The 20,513-nt window shown below is 43.7% G+C and overlaps 1 protein-coding gene across 2 annotated transcripts in view; it reads right to left on the bottom strand.

Moving 5' to 3' along the window:
• The window catches only part of Ralgps1 (Ral GEF with PH domain and SH3 binding motif 1), a 204,777-nt gene that overhangs the window by 124,594 nt on the left and 59,670 nt on the right, over window positions 1-20,513 (bottom strand). For both annotated transcript variants that reach the window (XM_013021443.1, XM_013021444.1), the window contains exon 7: window positions 10,078-10,204. In XM_013021443.1, the coding sequence (XP_012876897.1) occupies window positions 10,078-10,204 (127 nt within the window). The remainder of the gene's footprint in view (window positions 1-10,077; window positions 10,205-20,513) is intronic.

The following is a 20,513-nucleotide window of genomic DNA, read 5'->3' as shown; positions in this document are numbered from 1 at the left end:
TCAGTCCATAGCTGTTTGCCTGGTTGACCTCAGAGAAGCAAACATATTAACAGTGGACAGTGATAGAGAACATTTCATAGCCACTAGACTCTGCCTTTCTCCTCCTTCTCCTACAGGGCAGAGAGCATCTTGTCTTACATCCTACAGACTTAACAACCCTACTCATTGGTACTCAGTGTTCCACTTGTGGCTGGTCTGGCTGTCATCTCATGCACAGTTCTTCCTGGCCTGCAGTCTTGGTTGGGGCCACACATTTCCCACTTCTACGCCTCCAAGCATGGGGCCTGGAAATCATAGTCTCTTAGCTCTCAGAACAGTCCTGGCCTGAGACTCTGCCTCTTGTAGACCCATGCCTCAGTACTAAGACATCCTCCTGACCGGGGGCAGTCTGGGCCAGCTCAGCTCATACATGAGACTCCAGACATAGCCTTGATAGTTTATGCCATCTGTGCAGCCTCCCAAAGTACTTCCACATGTAGCCCCTCCTAGGTGGGCATGGGTAGCCATCTGGCTGTCCCATGTCCTGCTCACATTTGGTCACAGTGAATCTGGCCTTATGAGCAGGTCAAGAGGAATTCCTCTGTTGCAGTGAGTGTCGAAGTGGAGGGACATTTCATGATGGGAGGAGAGGCCTCCTTGTGTATATCTGCCTTGAGCCTAGCAGATCTGGGAGTAGCCCAGAGCTTGGAGAGGCAGCTCATTCCATTCCTAGGGAATGGAATTCAAATTCCCTTCTGGAGCCATGTCATGACAGAGGCCTACATGCTAGTTATCCCAATGAGGGGAAAGGATTACATGCACAAAGTCTCCACTAAGTGCAGAATGCTGAGCAGGCACCAGGTTCCTCAGGAACCCAGAGCCAAGCAGCCTCTGTTCATGGATTAAGGCAGTGAAGGACTGTACAGGGGACACACGTAGAGGGATTAGGACTGATATCTAGGAAGCAGATATAGAGGTAAGGGACAGCTAATCATTTGGCCTGAAGGCCTGACTGCCTAACCCGGGGCTGGGGAGAAGTGCTAAATGGAGAAGGGTACGCTTGGCAAGGTGCCACCTTCATGTATCTTTTCAGCATACATAATAGCTGGCAGACAATATCTGGGTGGGGAGTGTGAGGAAGCAGGTGTGCCCACAGTGTGAAGTGAAAGCAATGGCAGCCTTCTCAGCAGTGGCTACTGTGAAGGTACAAAGTCTCTGCCAAGAGCTTCCATGTCTAGCTTTCCTTTTTAGAATGCTCTGACAGATGAGCACAGACACAGGTAGAAGGACATTCCCCACAGCACTACCTGTAAAAGGGGGACACAGAAACCACCTCAGTGATTAACAGCTGAGGCACAGCTGCACAGATCTGCACATACCTGCAACAGCCAATAAACTGCCCACATCTATGATGCCACAGGGTCACCAGGAAGGAGTGAGGTGTACATTTGCTGCCCCTGAGCAGGACCTATGACCCCCAAAAGAAAGAAGGGAAAGGCACAAAACAATAGGCATAAAGTACTCCCCATTCAGTTAGGGAGTTTGCCATCATGTGCACCCCCACCGGCACTTTCACTTGTGGGTGTGGATGAGATATCTGAATGCCCAGGCTCCTGGCTGCAGTTCCTCTGAGAAAGAGCAGAGGAAGAACATAATTTTCACTTTTTACTTTACAGACTTCTTTTTTACTGTGATATCTTTATAAGCAATGTGTTAGTTCTGTAGTTTTTAGAGGAACGAGTAGGCGCCTCATGCCATTCTTGGACACAGCCTTTTTGGGCAGCCACATGGAATGGACGTTTTTCTCACTTTCCCAAGCAGGCCTTAGGGCCTCTGCAGGCCTGGGCAAACCACAGGGTAACAATCTTCTACTCTTCCACACCCTAACCTGTGACACACACACACACACACACACACACACACACACACACACACACACTCCTTCCTTAGGGAGCTGCAAAGCTAGCTCATCATCTTTCAAAGTGGCAATCACTTCCTTGGCCTATAGAATTTTCTCCTCCAAATCAGCTTTTGGGAGGAGTTCAGTGCTCCCTGCAGCCCTAGGGGTCAATCTTGGTCTTCTGTGTGTGGAGAGTAGTACATGATTTTTATCCCAATATAGATTTGGCAACAAGTATAGTCATAAGACTTTAGTCAAGTTGTCGGCTGAAGCCACAATTTCTTGGGAAGGTTCAACTTTGGGGCAGAATCTACTTCCAAACTCTTTCTGTGTTTGTGGCAGGTCTTGATCCCTTGACACCTAGCTTTTCTCCACTGGACTACCAAGCACATGATAGCTAGATTTCCCTAGGATGACTGACAGAGTAGAGAGTCAGGAAAAGCAAGTGCTCTTTGTAGAAGAGACAGTCTTCTAAACTCATCTCATCAATGAGTTGTCTTTAACATGAATCTTATTTATACTCTGTAGCTATGAAATGAGCTAAAAACGGTGCCTCCCTTAGAGGAGTATTAGAAGGACTAAATGAGATACTTGTACATGAAATGTTGTCATAAGGTAAAAGAACTGACTTGAATTACTGTACTCCCCCCACCCCTGGCCTTTTTTGTTGTTGTTGTTGGTACTAGGGTTTGAAGGTTTGAACTCAGAGCCTTGTGCTCCCTTGGCTTGCTTACTCAGCTAGCACTCTACTACGTAGCTTCAGCCCAGCTTTTTGCTGGCTATTTTGCAGAAAGAGTCTCTTGGACTTTTATGACTGGGCTGGTTTTCTTTTGTGGGGGAGGGGCGGGGGTCCAGTCGTGGGACCTGAACTCTGGGCCTGGGCACTGTCCCTCAGCTCTTCAGCTCAAGACTAGCACTCTACCACTTGAGCCACAGCACCACTTCTGGCTTTTTTCTTTTTGCTTATGTGGTGCTGAGGAATTGAACCCAGGGCCTCATGCATGCAAGGTAAGAGCTCTACCACTGAGCTACCTTCTCAGCCCCTGACTGGGCTGGTTTTGAACCACAATCCTCTAGACCTCAACCTCCTGAGTAGCTAGGATTACAGATGTGTCATTTCACCAGCACTTGGCTAAAATTACTGCAATGATTATTGTTGTTAAGTTTCCAATTAGAGTTCCAAAGACTAAATGAAGTCAGAGGATAATTGGCATCTTAGTGAGAAAACAGGTTCTTGCTATAAAAATACAAAGGAATAAAGTTCTCCAACTCTGGATAGCAAGGCCTGCCTCAGGGCTCCTTTCCTGATCTCTGTATATTCTTGCTAATGTTTATTTCCATGGAGACACAGATGTGAAATGGAGGATGCACTAGTTATGCTTGGGAGGCAATCCAGCTAGGAGCATGACTCTTGAGCTAAACCTGGTATCTGCCTGGTCTATGGTGTTGGGTAAGTTATGTATAGGTCAAATTGTGGGATTTTTTATGCATAAAATGGAGATGAAAAAGTAACACCTATTGATCTAGTGTATTGTATGCACTGAGAAAGACTATAAAGTCCTAGAGAAATGTGAATTTTAAGGTAACTAAGATTACACAAGTAAAGGCAATCTTTTCCCTTCTGGAAGGGAAAGATTCAGAACAATATTCAATTAATCACTCTACAAAATAATGGGGACACTTCTTGCCTTTTGTATGTCACTGAGATCATTCTAATGATTGAGAACCTGTTTGAGCCTGGGGTCTGAGGGAAGATTTTCCCTACTAGTTGGATTCCAGAGAGGGTTGAGTGCCTTGAGTTAGGGAAATTTGATAAGATGTTCTCCTGGGCTAAGTCCAGCACCTTGTAGCTCATAGCCATTGTGGAAGACAGGAGAGAAGGGTGTGGCCTATGAATTGGGGCAGGCTTGCCAGAACCCAGGCTAAGGCTCTCTTGGTAACACTGACATTCCCTTGTAGATCCCTAAGCTGTGCTGCCCCCATGGAGAAAAGAAGACGGGCTCTCTACAGGGCCAACTAGAGAACCTGGCTGGAAAGGCAGGAGGCAACCAATCAGCGATGTGGTACTCAGCAGAGGCACCAGCAACAAGGAATGTTCCCGAGGGATCTTTGAAAACACATGGGGTAGGGAACTGAGAAAAGGCTGGATTTCTTGCATGTGGAATGACATTGTTTTTCAACTGAACATTAAATGAAAGGACTACTCTAGACACTAGCCAACTTGAGGCCAGCTGGATAACACTGACGTGGATACTGTTAGATTTGGTCCAGGAATGGCCACTCCCACAGAAAGGGCAAGAGCCCCTCAAGATGCCTATCTTAGCAACTCAGGAAGCAGAAGCCTGGTACCGGTATCGTCTGCTTCATCCCTCCCTCATCCTCCCTCCTTCACTTCTGCTCAGAGGCATATCTGGATTCTCAAAGCCCAAGTGCAGGGTGTGCTGTGCTCATGGACAACCACCCATGGCTTTCCTAGACTCTGCTCTAATAAATGTGTGCAAAGCTCTTCCCACAGGCCCAACACTTTCTGAACTACAGTGATTCACCATAGGCTTATACATGATCCCTTAATTGCTCTTCTGTCCTCCCACCAGACCTGGATACACTCACTGAGCTGCAGCCACGATGATGGATGCAAAAAGCAAATCCAATCCAGTTGTGCCCTTGCTTAAAACCCTTCCAAGGTTCCCTGCTGCCTTTGGTCAGGTCAGAACCTGAGCTCCCCACTCCCAGTGTTCAGTCCCTCCCTTCCACACCAGCTGCTTCTCACAATACCCTCCCCCTCATTCTCCATTCTCCAGCCAGATTTTCTAGCAAACATGTTTTCCCCACTTTAGGATTCTTGCATAAGCTGTCATCTCTGTCAGGGATGCTCATCTCCCTACTTATGTACCCAGCTTTCTCCAGAAAACCCTTCCTAGGACTCCCAGATGGGGTGGAGCGCCCTTTATATGCTCTTTTGCCTTTCCCTTCATAACACTTAGCTCATATCTCCTTCCTTCTTCATGGATGGTGTTTACAGCTGGACTGTGAGCTCCAGGAGGAAGGTAGTGTGTCACAAGTATCCCTGAACGTTCAGTGGGGGAAGTGAGAGCACCTGCTATCAGGCGAGGCCTGGTGCAGCTGCCCTCAGGCTCAAAACAGGAGATCTTCACTCACCTGGCTGTGCTGGGGGCGCTGGGACATTGGAGTACATTGAAAAATGCCCACTTCTCTTTGAAAGTCTTTTTAGATACCAGACAGTTCAACCTTGAATGTTTAATATTTCCAAAACTGGATTTTGTTTTAAACTTTAGAATTCTTAAAATTTTTAATTTATTTATTGTTAAAGATGATGTACAGAGGGGTTACAGTTACATAAGTCAGCTAAAGAGTACATCTCTTTTTGAACAATGTCCTCCCTAAACTTCAGAATTTAGATTTGAAAATAAAAGCCTTGCTTTTTAAAAAGAGAAAAGATTGCTTGTTTAAAGGAATGGCTTAGGTTTTAGAAATTTCCTTCACATTTTAGAGGTCTGGGTAAATGTACCAAGAATGTCTAAATATTTTCTGCTATTCAAAACTGTCAAGATGCCTAATTTTTTATTCCTTGAGAGGTCACAAATTTCTACACTGCTATGATACTTTTAGAATCACCTCTAAAGCATTTAAAATCCATCACATTCCTAATTTTATTTAGTTATTTCCTGGAAGGAATAATAAGTAGTGAAAACCAAACACCTCCTAAATCAATCTATTTAGAAAGTAAGTAGCATAGCCATTCTTCAAAGACCTTTGCCTGCTTTTGCTATCATTTCGATTGGAATTGGATGTTTTAGGGAAAAGCTATAATAAAATTAGACACAAATAGTTGGCCTATTTCCCAACAGTATCTTCACACTTACAAGTAATTTGGAAGATACTGATCCAAAGAAACTCTTATTTTTTTAAATGCAATGTTTTTTCCCTGTGTTTTTTAAATTAGGCTTCACAAGGAACTCAGGACACCAAAGTGCAGCCAACTGGCCCTCTGCTAGGCAGTAAAGTAGCTGGGGTACACACCCACACGGAAGGTCAGACAACCACAAGGACTTCATGGGCATCTTCACTGGGAGGTCTAGGAACCCAGCTCCCATGGAACCTTCAAAGAGGGTTAAGAGAATCCTTACAGAAAGAAAACCCATGTTTGCCACTGGAGGTGAACACCTTCTGAAGCAGTGAGCTGAACTGTGGCATCAGCTGATCAGCTTTAAATGTCAGAGACTGACCTAAAGTTCCTCCTAAGAGTAACTCCCTCCCACTCTAGGAGGAAAAGCCTGCAGGGAGAACTTTGCCAGAGAAAAACAAATGGCTTCAGACATTTTTTCCTATATTGTACTTTCCAGGAATTATGTAACTGCTTCTCCTTAAGATAAACAAATCCATTCTGGGACAGGTTGGGTTTTCAAGAGGAATTCAGGATTGAAACCTCAAGCTGGGTTTGAGCAGGGTCTATCCATGACCATCAGACAGCAGGTGATACCCCCATCTCCACCCCAAGCTCCCTCAGGACAGATAGAGTTCTTGCTTTGTGCTTTTTTATCCAAAGTGGAACCTCACAGTTACCACCCCTCATACAGTCCTAAAAGGAAGCAGTTAAGAGTCCAAGGACCTTCTGGACTCTACTCCCTCCAAAGTATACATGTCAGGGTTGCTCTGCAATACTGAGACAAGTGCTACATTTCTTCCAAATGGGAGCAGGCAACTGTCATGAGAAAGAATAAAAGGACAGAACCACAGGCTGGGCTCACTCAGAGCCACATCAGGAAAGCCAAGCAGGAGAGTCCAGGACTCCAGGATGCTCTGTGAAGCACTTGCCAGGGAGAGGCAGCTGGGATGACGTGATCTAGGAGAAGGAGAGCTGTATCTATCCCGGCACTGAGTGGCAAGAGGCGCAAAGGCCAGGGAATGCTGACCAATGACCCTGGAAACCCAAAGAAGCACTTCTTTGTGACCCAACAACAGAGAACATCACTAAAAAAAGAAAAGGCTTGAACAGATGCCATCCACTTCAGATAATACCTGGTCACCCACAATTCACAAATGGTAGAAAACATACAGAGACAACCACATGGAGGGATAGGAAAAAATGATCTGCACAGCAGAAACAGGAAATCAGAAGAAGTAGTGTCCAGAGTTTAGGGCTGATAGCTAGACCATCTGGACCTGGACCTGGCTTTATCATTTTCTGGTTATGTGACCCCAGGCAACCTCTCAGTGCCTGTGCTGTTGTGAACATTCAATGAGCTCGTGTTTTCAAATGCCTAACAAAATGCTAGGCACAGAGGGCAGCCCATACCTGGCAGCTCTCATGAGCATTCTTGTTAGAGAAAAGAAGCCATTGTTAACAATCCTGGATCACCTCCACTAATTCAGCCATTAGACAGAAGTGGGTATAGTGGTACACACCTATGATCCCAATATTCAGGAGGCAGAGACAGAAGGATTTCAAGTTGGATACCATGCTGGGCTACATAGCAAGACTCTGTTTGTTTGTTTTTTAAAGGAACAAATAAAAACATAAACAATAGATGGCAGCAAGTTATTCTCACTCTGTACCACAATCCCATCCCTTGATTGATAGCCTCTTGTAAAGTTAGGATGGACTAACTTCTCTCAACCTGAAATGGGGAACCGACAACCATCAAGTAGAAAGACGGTGTTGTTTTGGCAAGCAGAAGAAAAGAATAAGGAGAGGGTGAGAAAGTATGAAAAAAGAAAGCACAGAATGCAATTTAGTTCAACTATACAGCATAAGAATAAACAAATATGAAAGAGTTATCTACCATAGGAAAAGGCAAGGTCCAACTACATGCTCTTTTCAAGTATCATGCCTAAAACACAGAAACTTAAAACATTAAAATCTAAAATTCAATGAAATATAATTTATAGGATAAAAATGGAAAATAAGATATCACACAGAAAAACTGAAATGACAATTGCAGAATAGTAGAGTATCATTGAGAATGTTATGTACCCAAACATGTAGGATGCAACAAAAGCAGCAATTATAGGAAAAAGGATAGCCTTGACTATTTTGCATATTAAAGTGAGAAGAATTACATATATTCCATACTGTATCAAATTCATATTTCATTAAATTTAAATGTCATCTATTATGAGGTGTATCTTTCGTGTATCACTAAGAAAAAGTGCTGCCAGTTAAATAATGTTAGAAGGTGTTATCAATTGAAAGATGCATCCTCCTTTCAGAGGTGCTAAAAAAAGATGTTAGAAAAAAAGAATAAAAAGACTTTACTCCCTAAAATTAATATAACCCTAAGGCCAAAACTCTAAGCAGTTTCCATTTATCAAGTTGGCAAAGAAACAAAGAAGGAAGAGAAGGAGGGAGGGAGGAGAGGCACAGTGTGCGTGTGGGAGAAAGATGATTTCATCTCTCTCTAATGAACATGTGAGCTGACACACCTTCCTGGAGAGCATTTTGAAAATGTACATGAAAACACACATTTGTGCACGAGTTTGGTTCTGAACCACAGTTTGAGGAAATTATCACAAGGCAAGGTAATAACAAAAGAGTTTTTGTGACAAAACTTTTACTACAAAAAGTACAGAAATAAGTTAAGTGGTCAATATTAGAAAGCAGAATCAAGTTTGACAAGTCCATCTGATGGAGTCACAGCACAGAAATGAAGATGATAACGTTAGGTGTGATGATAGAGTGAATGTGCTTTGGATCTGCACAAATGAATGGTAAGGAGCAAAATACTTCAGGTGGAATAATGAATGGGTAATATTTTTTTCTTTTCCTAATTCCTTACATTAAACATATACAATTTTCTAACCAGCAAAATCTATCCAGAATATCATGAGCCAGGATACCAGAAAGAAGACACTCGCATATCTATGTTCACTACTGCACTATTCACAATAGCCAAGTTATGGAAACAGCCCTGATGCCCTACAATAGATCAGTGGATCCAAAAATGGGTACCTACATACAATGGAATATTACACAGCCATTAGAAAGAATAATATTGTGTCATTTGCAGGGAAATGAATGGACCTAGAACAAATCATTTTAAGTGAGGTAAGCTAATGACACATTGTGAGAAAGACAAATGGCACATGTTTTTTGTCATATGCAGAAGCTAGCTCTAAAATACACTGGAGCATTCACACACAGTGAGACAATCCTTAGAGGAGGAACACAAAGGTGCAATGCCTCTGTGCCTCTGATCATATAAAATAATATTTATCAAGCCAGGAGCTAGTGGCTCACACCTGTAATCCTAACTATTCAGGAGGCTGAGATCTAAGGATCGTGGTTCAAAGCCAGCCGAGGCAGGAAAGTCCATGAGACTCTTATCTCCAATTAATCACAGAAAAAGCTGGAATTGGTGCTGTAGCTCAAGTTGTAGAGTCCTAGCCTTGAGCAAAAAGTTGCTCAAAGACAGTGCCTAGACCCAGAGTTCAAGCCCCATAACTGGCCAATAATAATAGTAGTAATAATAGTAATAAAATTTGTCAAAATGAACTCCAAGACATGGAAACAAGAGATTTTTTTCCTTTATTGTTGTTTTTGTTTTCTTTTTTTGTCTTGTTTGTTCATATATCTGTCTTTTGGAGGGTAAGGGGAGACACAGGAATGGAGGGAACAAATACAGCAGTACTCAGTAGAAACTATGTAGAAAATGAACTATACGACTTGTGAGTAGGGACAGGAGGGAAAAACTGGGAGAGAGTGAGAGAAGGGGTGACACTGTCTAAAAAGAAATGTACTTATTGCCTGACTTATATAACTATAATCCCTCTACACATCACCTTTATAATAACAATAAAAATTTCAAAAATCAGTTGATACTAGAATTTTACTAGTACAAATCTTATGAAACATGTAAATAGCACTCAGAGAACCAGAACACAGGTTTGCACCTGGGTTCCCATCGCTGTGACCTGTCTGGGCTATACCCTAGGAGGCTGGGGTTCACAGATCACATATATAAGATGCATAATATCCCTTGTTTCTTCCTCACAGCTGGGTTTCCAACCCAGGGAAGTATAAACAGTATGTTCCAATCCAAGAAGCCAACCAGTTGCCTCTTTACCCAATGATCCCTGCTGCTTCCTGGAAATTCCTCAACTAGAAACTGTAAAAACATCTTAATTAGCACTGAGCATGTTTCTTAAAAAAATAATAATAAGCCAATTCAAACTCTTACCTAGATAGGGAATGCTGGGCACCATCTTCAGGCTTCGAATATATTCCCGAGTCCGTTTATAATTATCTTCCTTGGACATCAGGTAGTCCAATTTCTCAAAGGTGGTCTTGTCTTTTCTATTCAAAAGCTGGAATAAGAAGAAATTATAGAGCATAAGAGAAAAAAAGAAATAAAGCAGAGAAACTAAAGGGAGAGGAGAGCTGAGAGCAAAGAACAAAAAAGAAACATCTTAAAGGGTATGGTGATGGTGTGCCAATTCCTGGTACAAATCAAGATGTTAAAAGGCTGCTTCATGTGGAGATAGGAAGTTTCCTAGCCTCAGGCTTGTCATTTTTACAAACGCTCACATGGAAGGTAACCACCACATTACCTAGCCAGCCCCCCATCCCCTACAGAACTGATCTCCCTCAGGTACAGAGACTCAACCTGAGCATGGAACTCAGAGAGTGAAGCTGACAGCTCAAAGTCACCTGGAAACTATATTATAGGTATACCAGGTGTCCTTCCTTGAGTTCTACCACTTCCCCCACCCTCCATTGTGGCAGAAGGTGCCAGGACCTTTCATGTGACTCACATGAACACAGTGAGGACAGTGCTCCAAACTATGCTGTCTTCTTCAGAGTCCCTAGCACCTACCTATGTCATATTTCACTAGGTAGGGTATAATTTTTTTAAAAGGACAACTTTATCTTCCACAAGTAGTCATCTACTGATTGACCTAGTTAAGCACCCAGCATGAGGAGGTACCCACAGCCAGTGAGGAGAGAAGTAAGTTTCTTGGAGAGTTATCTTGCAGAGGCATAAAGTTGGTGACCTTGGAGAGTGTACACCAAGTCTGGGAAAGGAAGGAGTAGAATTCAAAACTCCTAGGAAGGGGCTGGGAAGGTGGCTCAGTGGTAGAGTGCTTGCCTTGCATGCCTGAGGCCCTGGGTTCGATTCCTCTGCACCACATAAGCAAAAAGAAAAAAGCCGGAAGTGGCACTGTGGCTCAAGTGGTAGAGCGCTAGCCTTGAGCTGAAGAGCTGAGGGACAGTGTTCAGGCCCCATGACCAGACCCCAAAAAAATAATTAAACAAAATCCTAGGGACCAAGACTTGATGTGAAGGACTTATGTTGGTGGGAGTCCTGCATGTCTCAAGTCAAGGTCCAATACCAGAAATAGCGGCAGGTCTCCCCAAACACAATGACTTTAAGAAGGGAGTCCCGGGGCTGGGAAGGTGGCTCAGTGGTAGAGTGCTCGTCTTGCATGCATGAAGCCCTGGGTTCGATTCCTCAGCACCACATAAGCAAAAAAAAAAAAAAAAAAGGAGTCCCAAGACTGGGAGGCTGGACTTGGGAGGAGGGACTAGGGTGGCCACTGGAGACCAGGGGGGCTGGCTTTGTCACACATGTGGTTGATGCTGGCAATGCCCTCAAGTCCAGCTGCCAGGGCCAGTGCTTCTGGAGTTGGTGGCTCAGGGCTAAGCCTTGACTAAGCATCCTTGACTAAACTTCATCTTGAAAAATCTCTATAGTCTGTGCAAAGACCTAGACCAACAGACTGTGGAACAGACTGTGTTCCAATGCCCCACCTTGCATCAAGGCCAAGTGTAACAATGACTGCACAGCACTGGGGGGAACTACAGCTCCTGGGACCTGGGTTTGAGGATCCCCAGGCAGCAACATCCAGGCTGCTTTGGCCAGGCCTTGCTTAATTCCTCCATGATCTTCATGAGACAGCCATGAGATCAACCCTGAGACAGCCCCGTGTAGACAAGCAGTGATAGTCTTTCAGAGAAAAGGTAGAAGAACAATTGAAAGGAAGTTTTCAGTGCTGAAAACAATGGAGATCTTTTTTTTCCCACTAAATAAAAACAAAACACAAAACACAAAAAACAGGATACATCAGAGTAGGATGCTAGCAGATGCTATGAACAGCAGCTGCTTAACTGGCTTGTTAATTTGAGGCTGTAATTCATTACAGTAACAAATGGACAGGAAATACCATCTTGAATTAGCTGTTTGTAAACACTGTTGTAAACAACCCATCTAATCTTTACAAAGCCTAGAGGGAAAGGATCCAAGACTGTTGTCTCTACTTCAGTTTCATAATCACAAGAATTAGGTGATTTGTCTGTACATACTTGGGAAATTTGATTCAATAGAAAAATGAGATATGTTTTATAGCAATATGGTAAATGAGTAGAGACCATGGACCTAAATAAGTTGCCATCAAGAGAAGTGTCAAGAAGAGATAGAGAGGTGGCATTTGAAATGATCACTTAAGAATGACAAAGTCACTCTGGCACCAGAGACTCATGCCTCTGAATATCCTAGATATTCAGTCAGCTGAGATCTGGAGGACTGAAGTTGGAAGCTAGCCTGGGTAGGAAAGTCCTCAAGATTCAACCATGAGCCACACCAGGATATGAACTCAAAGTCCCTAAGTTTAAGCCCCAAAGAACAACAAATTTGCCGGGTCTTGGTGTGGCTCATTCCTGTAATCCTAGCTACTCAGGAAGCTGAGATATGAAGACCGCCACTCAAAGCCAGTCCAGGAAGAAAAGCCCATGAGACTTATTTCCAATTAACAAGCATGAAGCCAGAATTAGATCTGTGGCTCAAATGGTAGAACACTAGCCTCAAACATAAAAAGTTCAAGGACAGTGCCTAGGCCCTAGGGCTGGTACACAGACATACATGAATACATACAGAATGACAAAGAATGGCAAATTCAGCCAGGCAACAGTGGCTCACACCTGAAAATCCTAGCTATTCAATCTGCTGAGATTGGAAGGCTAGTTTGGAAGCTAGCCTGGACAGAAATTTCAGTCCTGAAGACTCAATTATCAGCTATACCAGGATAACAAGGTCCCTGAATTTAAGCTCCTAAAGAATGATGAATCTGCCAGAAGCTAGTGGCTCATGCCTGTAATTCTAGCTACTCAGAAGGCTGAGATCTGAGGATTGTGCCCGGACAGGAAAGTCCATGAGACTTTGCATGAGACAAATTTACCAAATAATTCATACCCAGTGCAGAACCACTTACCTGGTGTGTACTACCCCCACCCCCTTTGTGAAATTAATCAGGCCCTCACCTAAGTGTTCAGTAAGTTTTTTGTTTTGTTTTGTTTTGGGGGGGGGTTCTTTTTGTGCCAATCCTGGAGCTTGAACTCAGGGCCTGGGTGCTATCCCAAAGTACTCTACCATGTGAGCTTAACTTCTGGCTTTTATGGTAGTTAATTGGAGACGGGCATTTCACAGACTTTTCTGCCCTGGCTGGCTTCGAACTGCAATCCTTATAACTCAGCTCCCTGAGTAGTTAGAAGTGTAAGTGTGAGCCTCCAGCACCCTATTAATGTGCTGATTTCTTTGCAAGCATTTACATTTGCCCAGCAGTTGAACCAACCCTGATGTCCTTATCCACTCCAACTAAATCATGCCAGTATACAGTGCCTACATTTCTTTAGTTTCAGCTGCATCACTGCCCAGGCCCCTGTGATGTTTAGCTTGCTTAGTTCTAGTCCAGTAACCGCAGAGATGCATCCTGTCACTTGTGCCCTCCCACACTCAGAAGAGCTAGATCTGGTTAACCTCATTGGTCCATTAAGTGCCTACAAATGAGATTCAAGACAGTGGCAGATTGCTCAAGAATAATGCATGAATTGCTAGGAAATATTAAGAAACTTTCTGTTTGTTTTGCCAGTTCTGGGGCTTGAACTCAGGGCCTGGGCACTGTCCCTGAGCTTTTGTACTCAAGACTAACACTCTATCACTTGAGCCACAGCACCACTTCTGGAGTTTTCTGTTTATGTAGTACTGAGGAACTCTATCACTAAGCCACGTCCCCAGCCCACATATTTCTCATGATAGATTTGAAAACTGAAAATTTCCTTTAGCAATATGAAGGAATAAACTAGGGGCAGTAAGAAATATACAGGCAACAGTAGGTCCAATCCAGGGATGATAAAGGAGATTCTGGGCTGCTCAATGAGTATCAGTCCTTAAGACAACTAACTAGTCCACAACGAATCAAGCCTGGATGGACATCTCAAAAAAAAAAAAAAAGGGCTGGGAAGGTAGCTCGATGGTAGAGCATTTGCCTTGCATGCCTGAGGCCCTGGGTTCGATTCCTCAGCACCACATAAGCAAAAAGAAAAAAGCCGGAAGTGGCGCTGTGGCTCAAGTGGTAGAGCACCAGAGTTCAGGCCCCATGACTGGACCCAAAAATAAAAATTAAAAAAAAAAGAAGATTCCCTATGATGGCATACTTGGGGTATGGAGGAGGCATAAATAACAAAAAATAAAGACCATTATAAAAATTTGCATGGATATGTGTGTCTAATAAACAAATGGTCAATAAGGAGAGAGAGAGAGAGAGAGAGAGAGAGAGAGAGAGAGGATGGTGCTAGGTATTGAAGCTAGGACCTTCTACCATGCTAGGCAAGGGCTCTACCACTACACTACATCCCTGGTCCAAGAACTATGTTTTTTTCAAGGAAATTAGAATATCCAGGAGGATGAGAAAATATTCAAGATCATGTTATAATTTATTACTTGTCTATATAGAAAAGTATATTTACTTACTCCTAACCTTAAGATACTACTCATTTAACAAAACTGATTTAACTATAGTAATGTATTTTTGAAGAAAGAAAGAGTAGTTCTAGGGACTAAACAAATCTATCATGCGAAAATGTCACTAGATACTCTCTAAAGTGGATGGGGAAATTGTGGCAAATGCACATGCGTGTAAGTGTGGCAGATACCAGAAGAAGCTGCTGGGTGGCTGGGAGTGGCTGCCTCTGGGGAGGGTGAGTGGGAGGCAGTGCAGAGAGTCAGTTATTTCACTAAGCCTTTCAGTACTTAGTGATTTTAAAAAATTAATGTGCACATATTATGCTGATAAAAAGCCTTTTGAGATTTAGTTTCTTAAATATAGAGTTTGTTTACTCAGAAAATAACAGCATTTATTTACACATGTTTTAAACTTTTACTACAAGTAGAACCACAAACTGTAAACCTCACATGAATTGAGGTCCTTTAGATTTTAGAGTTTATGGAAAGCCTCAGAAATAAGCCATCAGAACTACATATGAGAAAATAGATTACTTGCTTACCAGGAGTCAAACAGATACTAAAACCATTCATGTCCAGGAAAAGAGGTAAGGATGTGAGATTAAGAGAACCTTCAGTGGCTATGCAACACGAAGCTACTTAGTAGTCTTAGGCCCCTGAGATCTTATTCAATGGTATTTGTTACTATTTTGATGTATTTTTGCTATTATTTTACCTTTCTAGCATGTGTGTCTCACTTAGCCAAGAAATCCTGTGAAGAAGGTGACAGTGCTGGCCACATTCTGTACTGTCCCCTGAATATGTGTGCTTCCAACACCGAAGAAACACTCCTCAAGTATTTGTTACATGAGAGTAATGACAAAGGCAGTGAACATGTAGAAACCCAACTCCTTGGAAATTCCTGAATAGTCTAATAATTCTTAGGCAAAAAGGAAATAAAAACCAAGATTATGGACAACTGACAAACCACCAACAATGAAAATATTTTATCACTATGTGATAAAGCAAAAATGGTGCCCAGGGCTGGGAAGGTGGCTCAGTGGTAGAGCGCTTGCCTTGCATGCATGAGGCCCTGGGTTCGATTCCTCAGCACCACATAAGCAAAAAGAAAAAAGCCGGAAGTGGCCTGTGGCTCAAGTGGTAGAGCACTAGCCTTGAGCTGAAGAGCTGAGGGACAGTGCCCAGGCCCAGAGTTCAGGCCCCACGACCAGACCCCCCCCAAAAAAAGTATCTAACAGTCACACACACAAATGCATGTATCCAATCCCACACATGTATACACAACATATACTCTCATGGCATACTTTTCATCAAGTATTTCCAATAATATTTTCCCTCCTTTTCTCTTTTTTTAAACATTCTCTATTAGCATATTTTAAATGAATAGTACACAGAGGTTTCATTGTAATGATTCCATAGTGTATTTGGAACAAGTTCACCTTCTCTATTATATTCCCTTAGCCCACCTTCTTCCTCTTCTTCTTCAAAGTGTCTGGTAGATTTCATTATGATGTCTTTGTATGTGATCTTAGGAGATATTCCCACAAGAAAACAAGAGTGGAGCTGGGACCTTGAGATTGATTCCCTAATATGCATTTTCCATGGATCCATTTGGGGACCAGAGCTGGTCTGGAGATGGATGAATGGCCAGGCACAAAATGTAAGTTACAATTGTTCAAACTGACTGAGCAATGTTAAAGGGCTAGTCTAGCAAAGACAAGGAAGGGTCAGAGAACATCAAGAGGGTTCTAGGGGGAGAGAACAAAGTCCATTTCAGGAAGGAGCAACAAAAGAGGGAGGGAGTCCTGAAAGAGTCTTGAAAGATTTCAGTGAGCATAGATGGGGCTGGAGAGGTGCCAGAGGCCACAGAAGGCATGAGAAATGACTTCAAGGTAGGAGCACTAAGGGATGCTCTAAGGCAACAACAGTTTATAGCACGTGTTGCTTTGAATAAAGGTAGGGGAAGGATGGGAACTTGCCTTTGGCAGTTTGGTTTTGACTGGGACAGATGAATGCCATGTCATGTGACTACCATGTCCACTGCTTATTCTACTTTTCAGCTGCTTTAGCTCAACTTGAAAACAGAGTTTCAATCACAAGTCACAAAGTATGAACTGTGAATACCAATCAAAAGAGAAAGAATGAGCTGATTGTGGCCATGTTTTAATAGAAAATTCCTCTGGCCAATTCTTGCATCTCTTGTGTACATGATTTGGGGGTTCTGGATTGCTTTGTTGCTATTGGTAGTTGATGCTCTGCTGCTCATGGCCAAAAGGTTCATGGTTTTATTTTATGTTCTGGAAGTAGGTATGAGTCAGAGGAATGGCTCAAGTGGCAGAATGCCTGCTTAGCAAGTGCAAGGTCTTGAGCTCAATCCTCAGTACCATCAGAGAGCAGGAAAAAAATCCACAGAAGCTTTGCTGCCATTGCCAAAATGCCTGTTATATTCCCTGTGTACTTTCAAGTATCAAGTGCATCCCAGATGCAATTGTCCCTCAAAAATCACCCACTAGGACATAACAACCCTCTCTCTCATTTAGGCTCAGTATCTCCTCTGCCTTCCCTTCTAGAAGTACTAGGCTTGAATTCAGTATGTAAGCAGGTACTATACTACTTGAGCTATGCTTCAGTTATTTATTTATTTATTTGCTGGTCCTGGGGCTTGAAAACTTGGCCTGGTTGCTGGCTCTGAGATTCTTTTGCTCAAGGCCAGTGTTCTACCACTTGAGCCACAGTGCCACTTCTGGCTTTTTTGAGTAGTTAATTGGAGATAAAGTATCTCACGAGTTTCCTGCCTCGGCTGGCTTTGAACCGTGATCCTCAGATCTCAGCCATCTGAGTAGCTAGGATTATAGGCATGAATCACTGGCTCTGGCCTGTTATTTTTCAAAGAGGGTCTCATACTTTTCCTAAGGCTAGCCTTGAACCATGATCTTCTACCTATGCTTCCCACACAGGATTACAGAAGCATGCTACCACACAGAGCTTATTTGACGAGATGGGATGAGGCTAACTTTTGGCCAGGCTGGCCTCAGTGATTCTCCGACTACTGCCACTGGAGTAGCCAGGATTACAGTGGATTACAATGGTCAAAACTATGCTGACACAATAATCATAACACTAGAGGTGATGAATGAGTCTCAAATGGCATATTAAAAAGTGTGGCACTGGCCGGCACCCAAGCCCTGAGTTCAAGCCCCATGACCAACAACAACAACAAAAGTGTGGCATCACAATGGCTGTAGTGGAGATCCTGCTTTGGAGGAACAATTGGGGACTCTGATCCAGCAAGGTAGGGCAGAGTGGGCACAGAGGCAAGGAGAACACTAAAATCTGCCATTATCATAATGTGGAAACCCCAGAGCTGTGTGTTTGACAGTGCTCACTCCAGCAGTAGTGCAGAACAGACTGTAAGACGAGACCAGCTGGGAGATGGCAGCAGTCCAGGTCCTACACAGAAGGGCCTCTACAGCCCATGTGAGAATAGCCAAGAAGAACTGTAAATAAAAATACTGGTAATAATCATAGCAGGCAGTGCTTCTCTAGCTCTTACTAAACCTTGGGCATAGTTCTAAGTATCTTTCATATGGCTCTCCGTCTCCAGGCCCTGTATTTCTTCCAGGTGCTGGGCTCCTGGCACATAACTTCAGGTCATGAGTATTCAGATGCCACAGCATAGCACATGGCTACAGCCTGGGGCGACTAATTCTCATGGTGACTGCTTGCTTCAGGCTCTCCCTGGTTGCAGTTTCTGACTAGGTGACATCTGATGCTTAATTGCTATGGGCAGCTTAATTCCCACCCACTCCCCTGTATGTGGGGGTCTGACACTAAGACTCTTCCTGGCAGGCATTTGAGCCCAGCTGCAAAGGCAGAGCTACAATGGTTCCTCTTAGCTCTGCTCACTGTTGAATAGCTTTCTTTTTTTTTCAGCTCATGGTGACTTTTCCCTCTTGGTTGGTAGTATAGCTGTGCTTTGAGAGTTTTTTTGACTTGTATTTTATCCAGCATTTATTGGGTTCATGTACTAGAGCAGGTGATAAGAAAGAAGGGCCTATTCTTCATCTCCATATACCATATTGTCTGTAGAGAGAGTGTTCAGACACTCTGTCACCTTCTGGAAAACAAAGTTTGATTTCAGATGTGTCAAGTGTAAGCTGAAAACAGAGGCTGGATGGAGTAGGCACTGAAGCACAAGTCTAGGGCTCCAGAGAAAATTCAGGGATCTGACCACATAGCCAGACACCACAGAGGTACCCATGTGACAGATGAAGTTCTCCAAGCTGGTATGCTCACCATGAGAAGAAAACAGAACATGAAGGCCAGGACTGAAAACCTTGTAGAAATGCCATGTCCATGGGCACAAAGGAGTCAGGAAAAGCCAGCTGCCACAACAGCAAGAGGAGAATTAAGCCTGGGGAGAGGTGTTGTTTCAATAGGGTGATAAATAGTGCCAAATAGCACAGCAACATCCAGCCTATCTATGAGGGTGAAATGGCAGTATCCCAAAAGATGATGTTCAGCATCTGAGAAGCAGAAAAGATTGATTGGAGGCTGCTAGCATTGGATTCTTCTGGGCTCTATCCCTCAGCCTCCACATTCGGCTTATTCCCTATCTGGACCCAGGCTCACAGAACCCAGAAGCCAGCATCCCAAGTCTTGTATCGCCACCTCACCCATGTGTGAAGGCAGCTGCTGCAGGATGGCAGCAGAAGCGGAAACAGAGGCACTTCTGATGAACGACTCTGAGATTAAACGCCACATATCTGCCCCCCTCAAGTATCAGCCAAGGGCCTTAAATCTTGGTGAAAGGAGTCATTCTCTGAGCTTATGTCCCCGATATCTGGGAGTGAAAGCCTTGCTCCTAGACCCTCCCTTCCCAGGTCAAATCCTGAAGACCAGGCCTTTTGGATACTGACCAGGATTTCTTCTATGTCAAGAATTTCAGTTTCCACTTTGCTGTTGCAAACCAGTCAAACTATCTGCACCAATTCAGTAGGAAAGAGAGAATCCCTGTGGGCACAGTGCATGCTGTCTGTGGGTTTGCATACACACATCTGTGTGTGTGCCCTGTGTGTGAGTGCATGCTGTGTGTATGTAGCACATGGTACATGTGCCTGTGACTGCCATAATGTGTAACTCATTCACACTCCAGAAACCTTCTGTCCCAAGGTCACTTGGCAATAAATGAGTCTCTTCTCAGGATCACTCTGTTCATAGAAGAGACTTCAGCAGCTAACCAGCTGCCAGTCCTTCCCCTTCTCAACCTCATCCCACTCAGGGCCTCTCCTGGAACCCTCCCTTCAGAACACATCCCATAGTAGTCTATTTCTGTCTGTCTCCACTACCACTCCTGCCTTAGCCAATGTTACCTTGCTCTTGGACTCTGTCTCACCTCCTAATTAATCCCCTGGTTTCCACTTATGGTCTCCACCTCTCCCAATTTGTTTTCTAAACAGTAACAGCAGTAATTAAAAACACAAAGAGCCACTGTAAACTAGCTCATGTCATCTGCTGTTCAAAGCCCATCAGTGCACTTAGAATAGAACTGACTTTATTCTCAGTCTAAGAGCCCCAGCCACACTGCTCTGTGGATTCCCCAACTGTCCCAAACTTACTCCCTGCCATGGGCCATGGCACTGGCTGTCCCATCTGCCTGAAGTGCTTATCTCCACTTTCTGGCATGGCTGCTTTCTTCCCATCATTCAGCCTCATCTTAGAGGTGCCTCCCATGAACACCAATGTAAAGCCAGCATCCAGCTGTTTTCCACCCTCCAGAGTCTGAGTTACTTTTACTCCTATCCTGTCATTCCTTGCTCATCATTTAATGTATTCAACCACATCTATGGATCACTTCTTGAGGCAGCCAGACCAGGCAT

Source organism: Dipodomys ordii, unplaced genomic scaffold (genome assembly GCF_000151885.1).
Source record: "Dipodomys ordii isolate 6190 unplaced genomic scaffold, Dord_2.0 Scaffold55, whole genome shotgun sequence".
Classification (NCBI taxonomy): Eukaryota; Metazoa; Chordata; class Mammalia; order Rodentia; family Heteromyidae; genus Dipodomys; species Dipodomys ordii.
The sequence above is the reverse complement of the archived record's forward strand: the minus strand, read 5'-3'. Positions and strand labels throughout refer to the sequence as shown.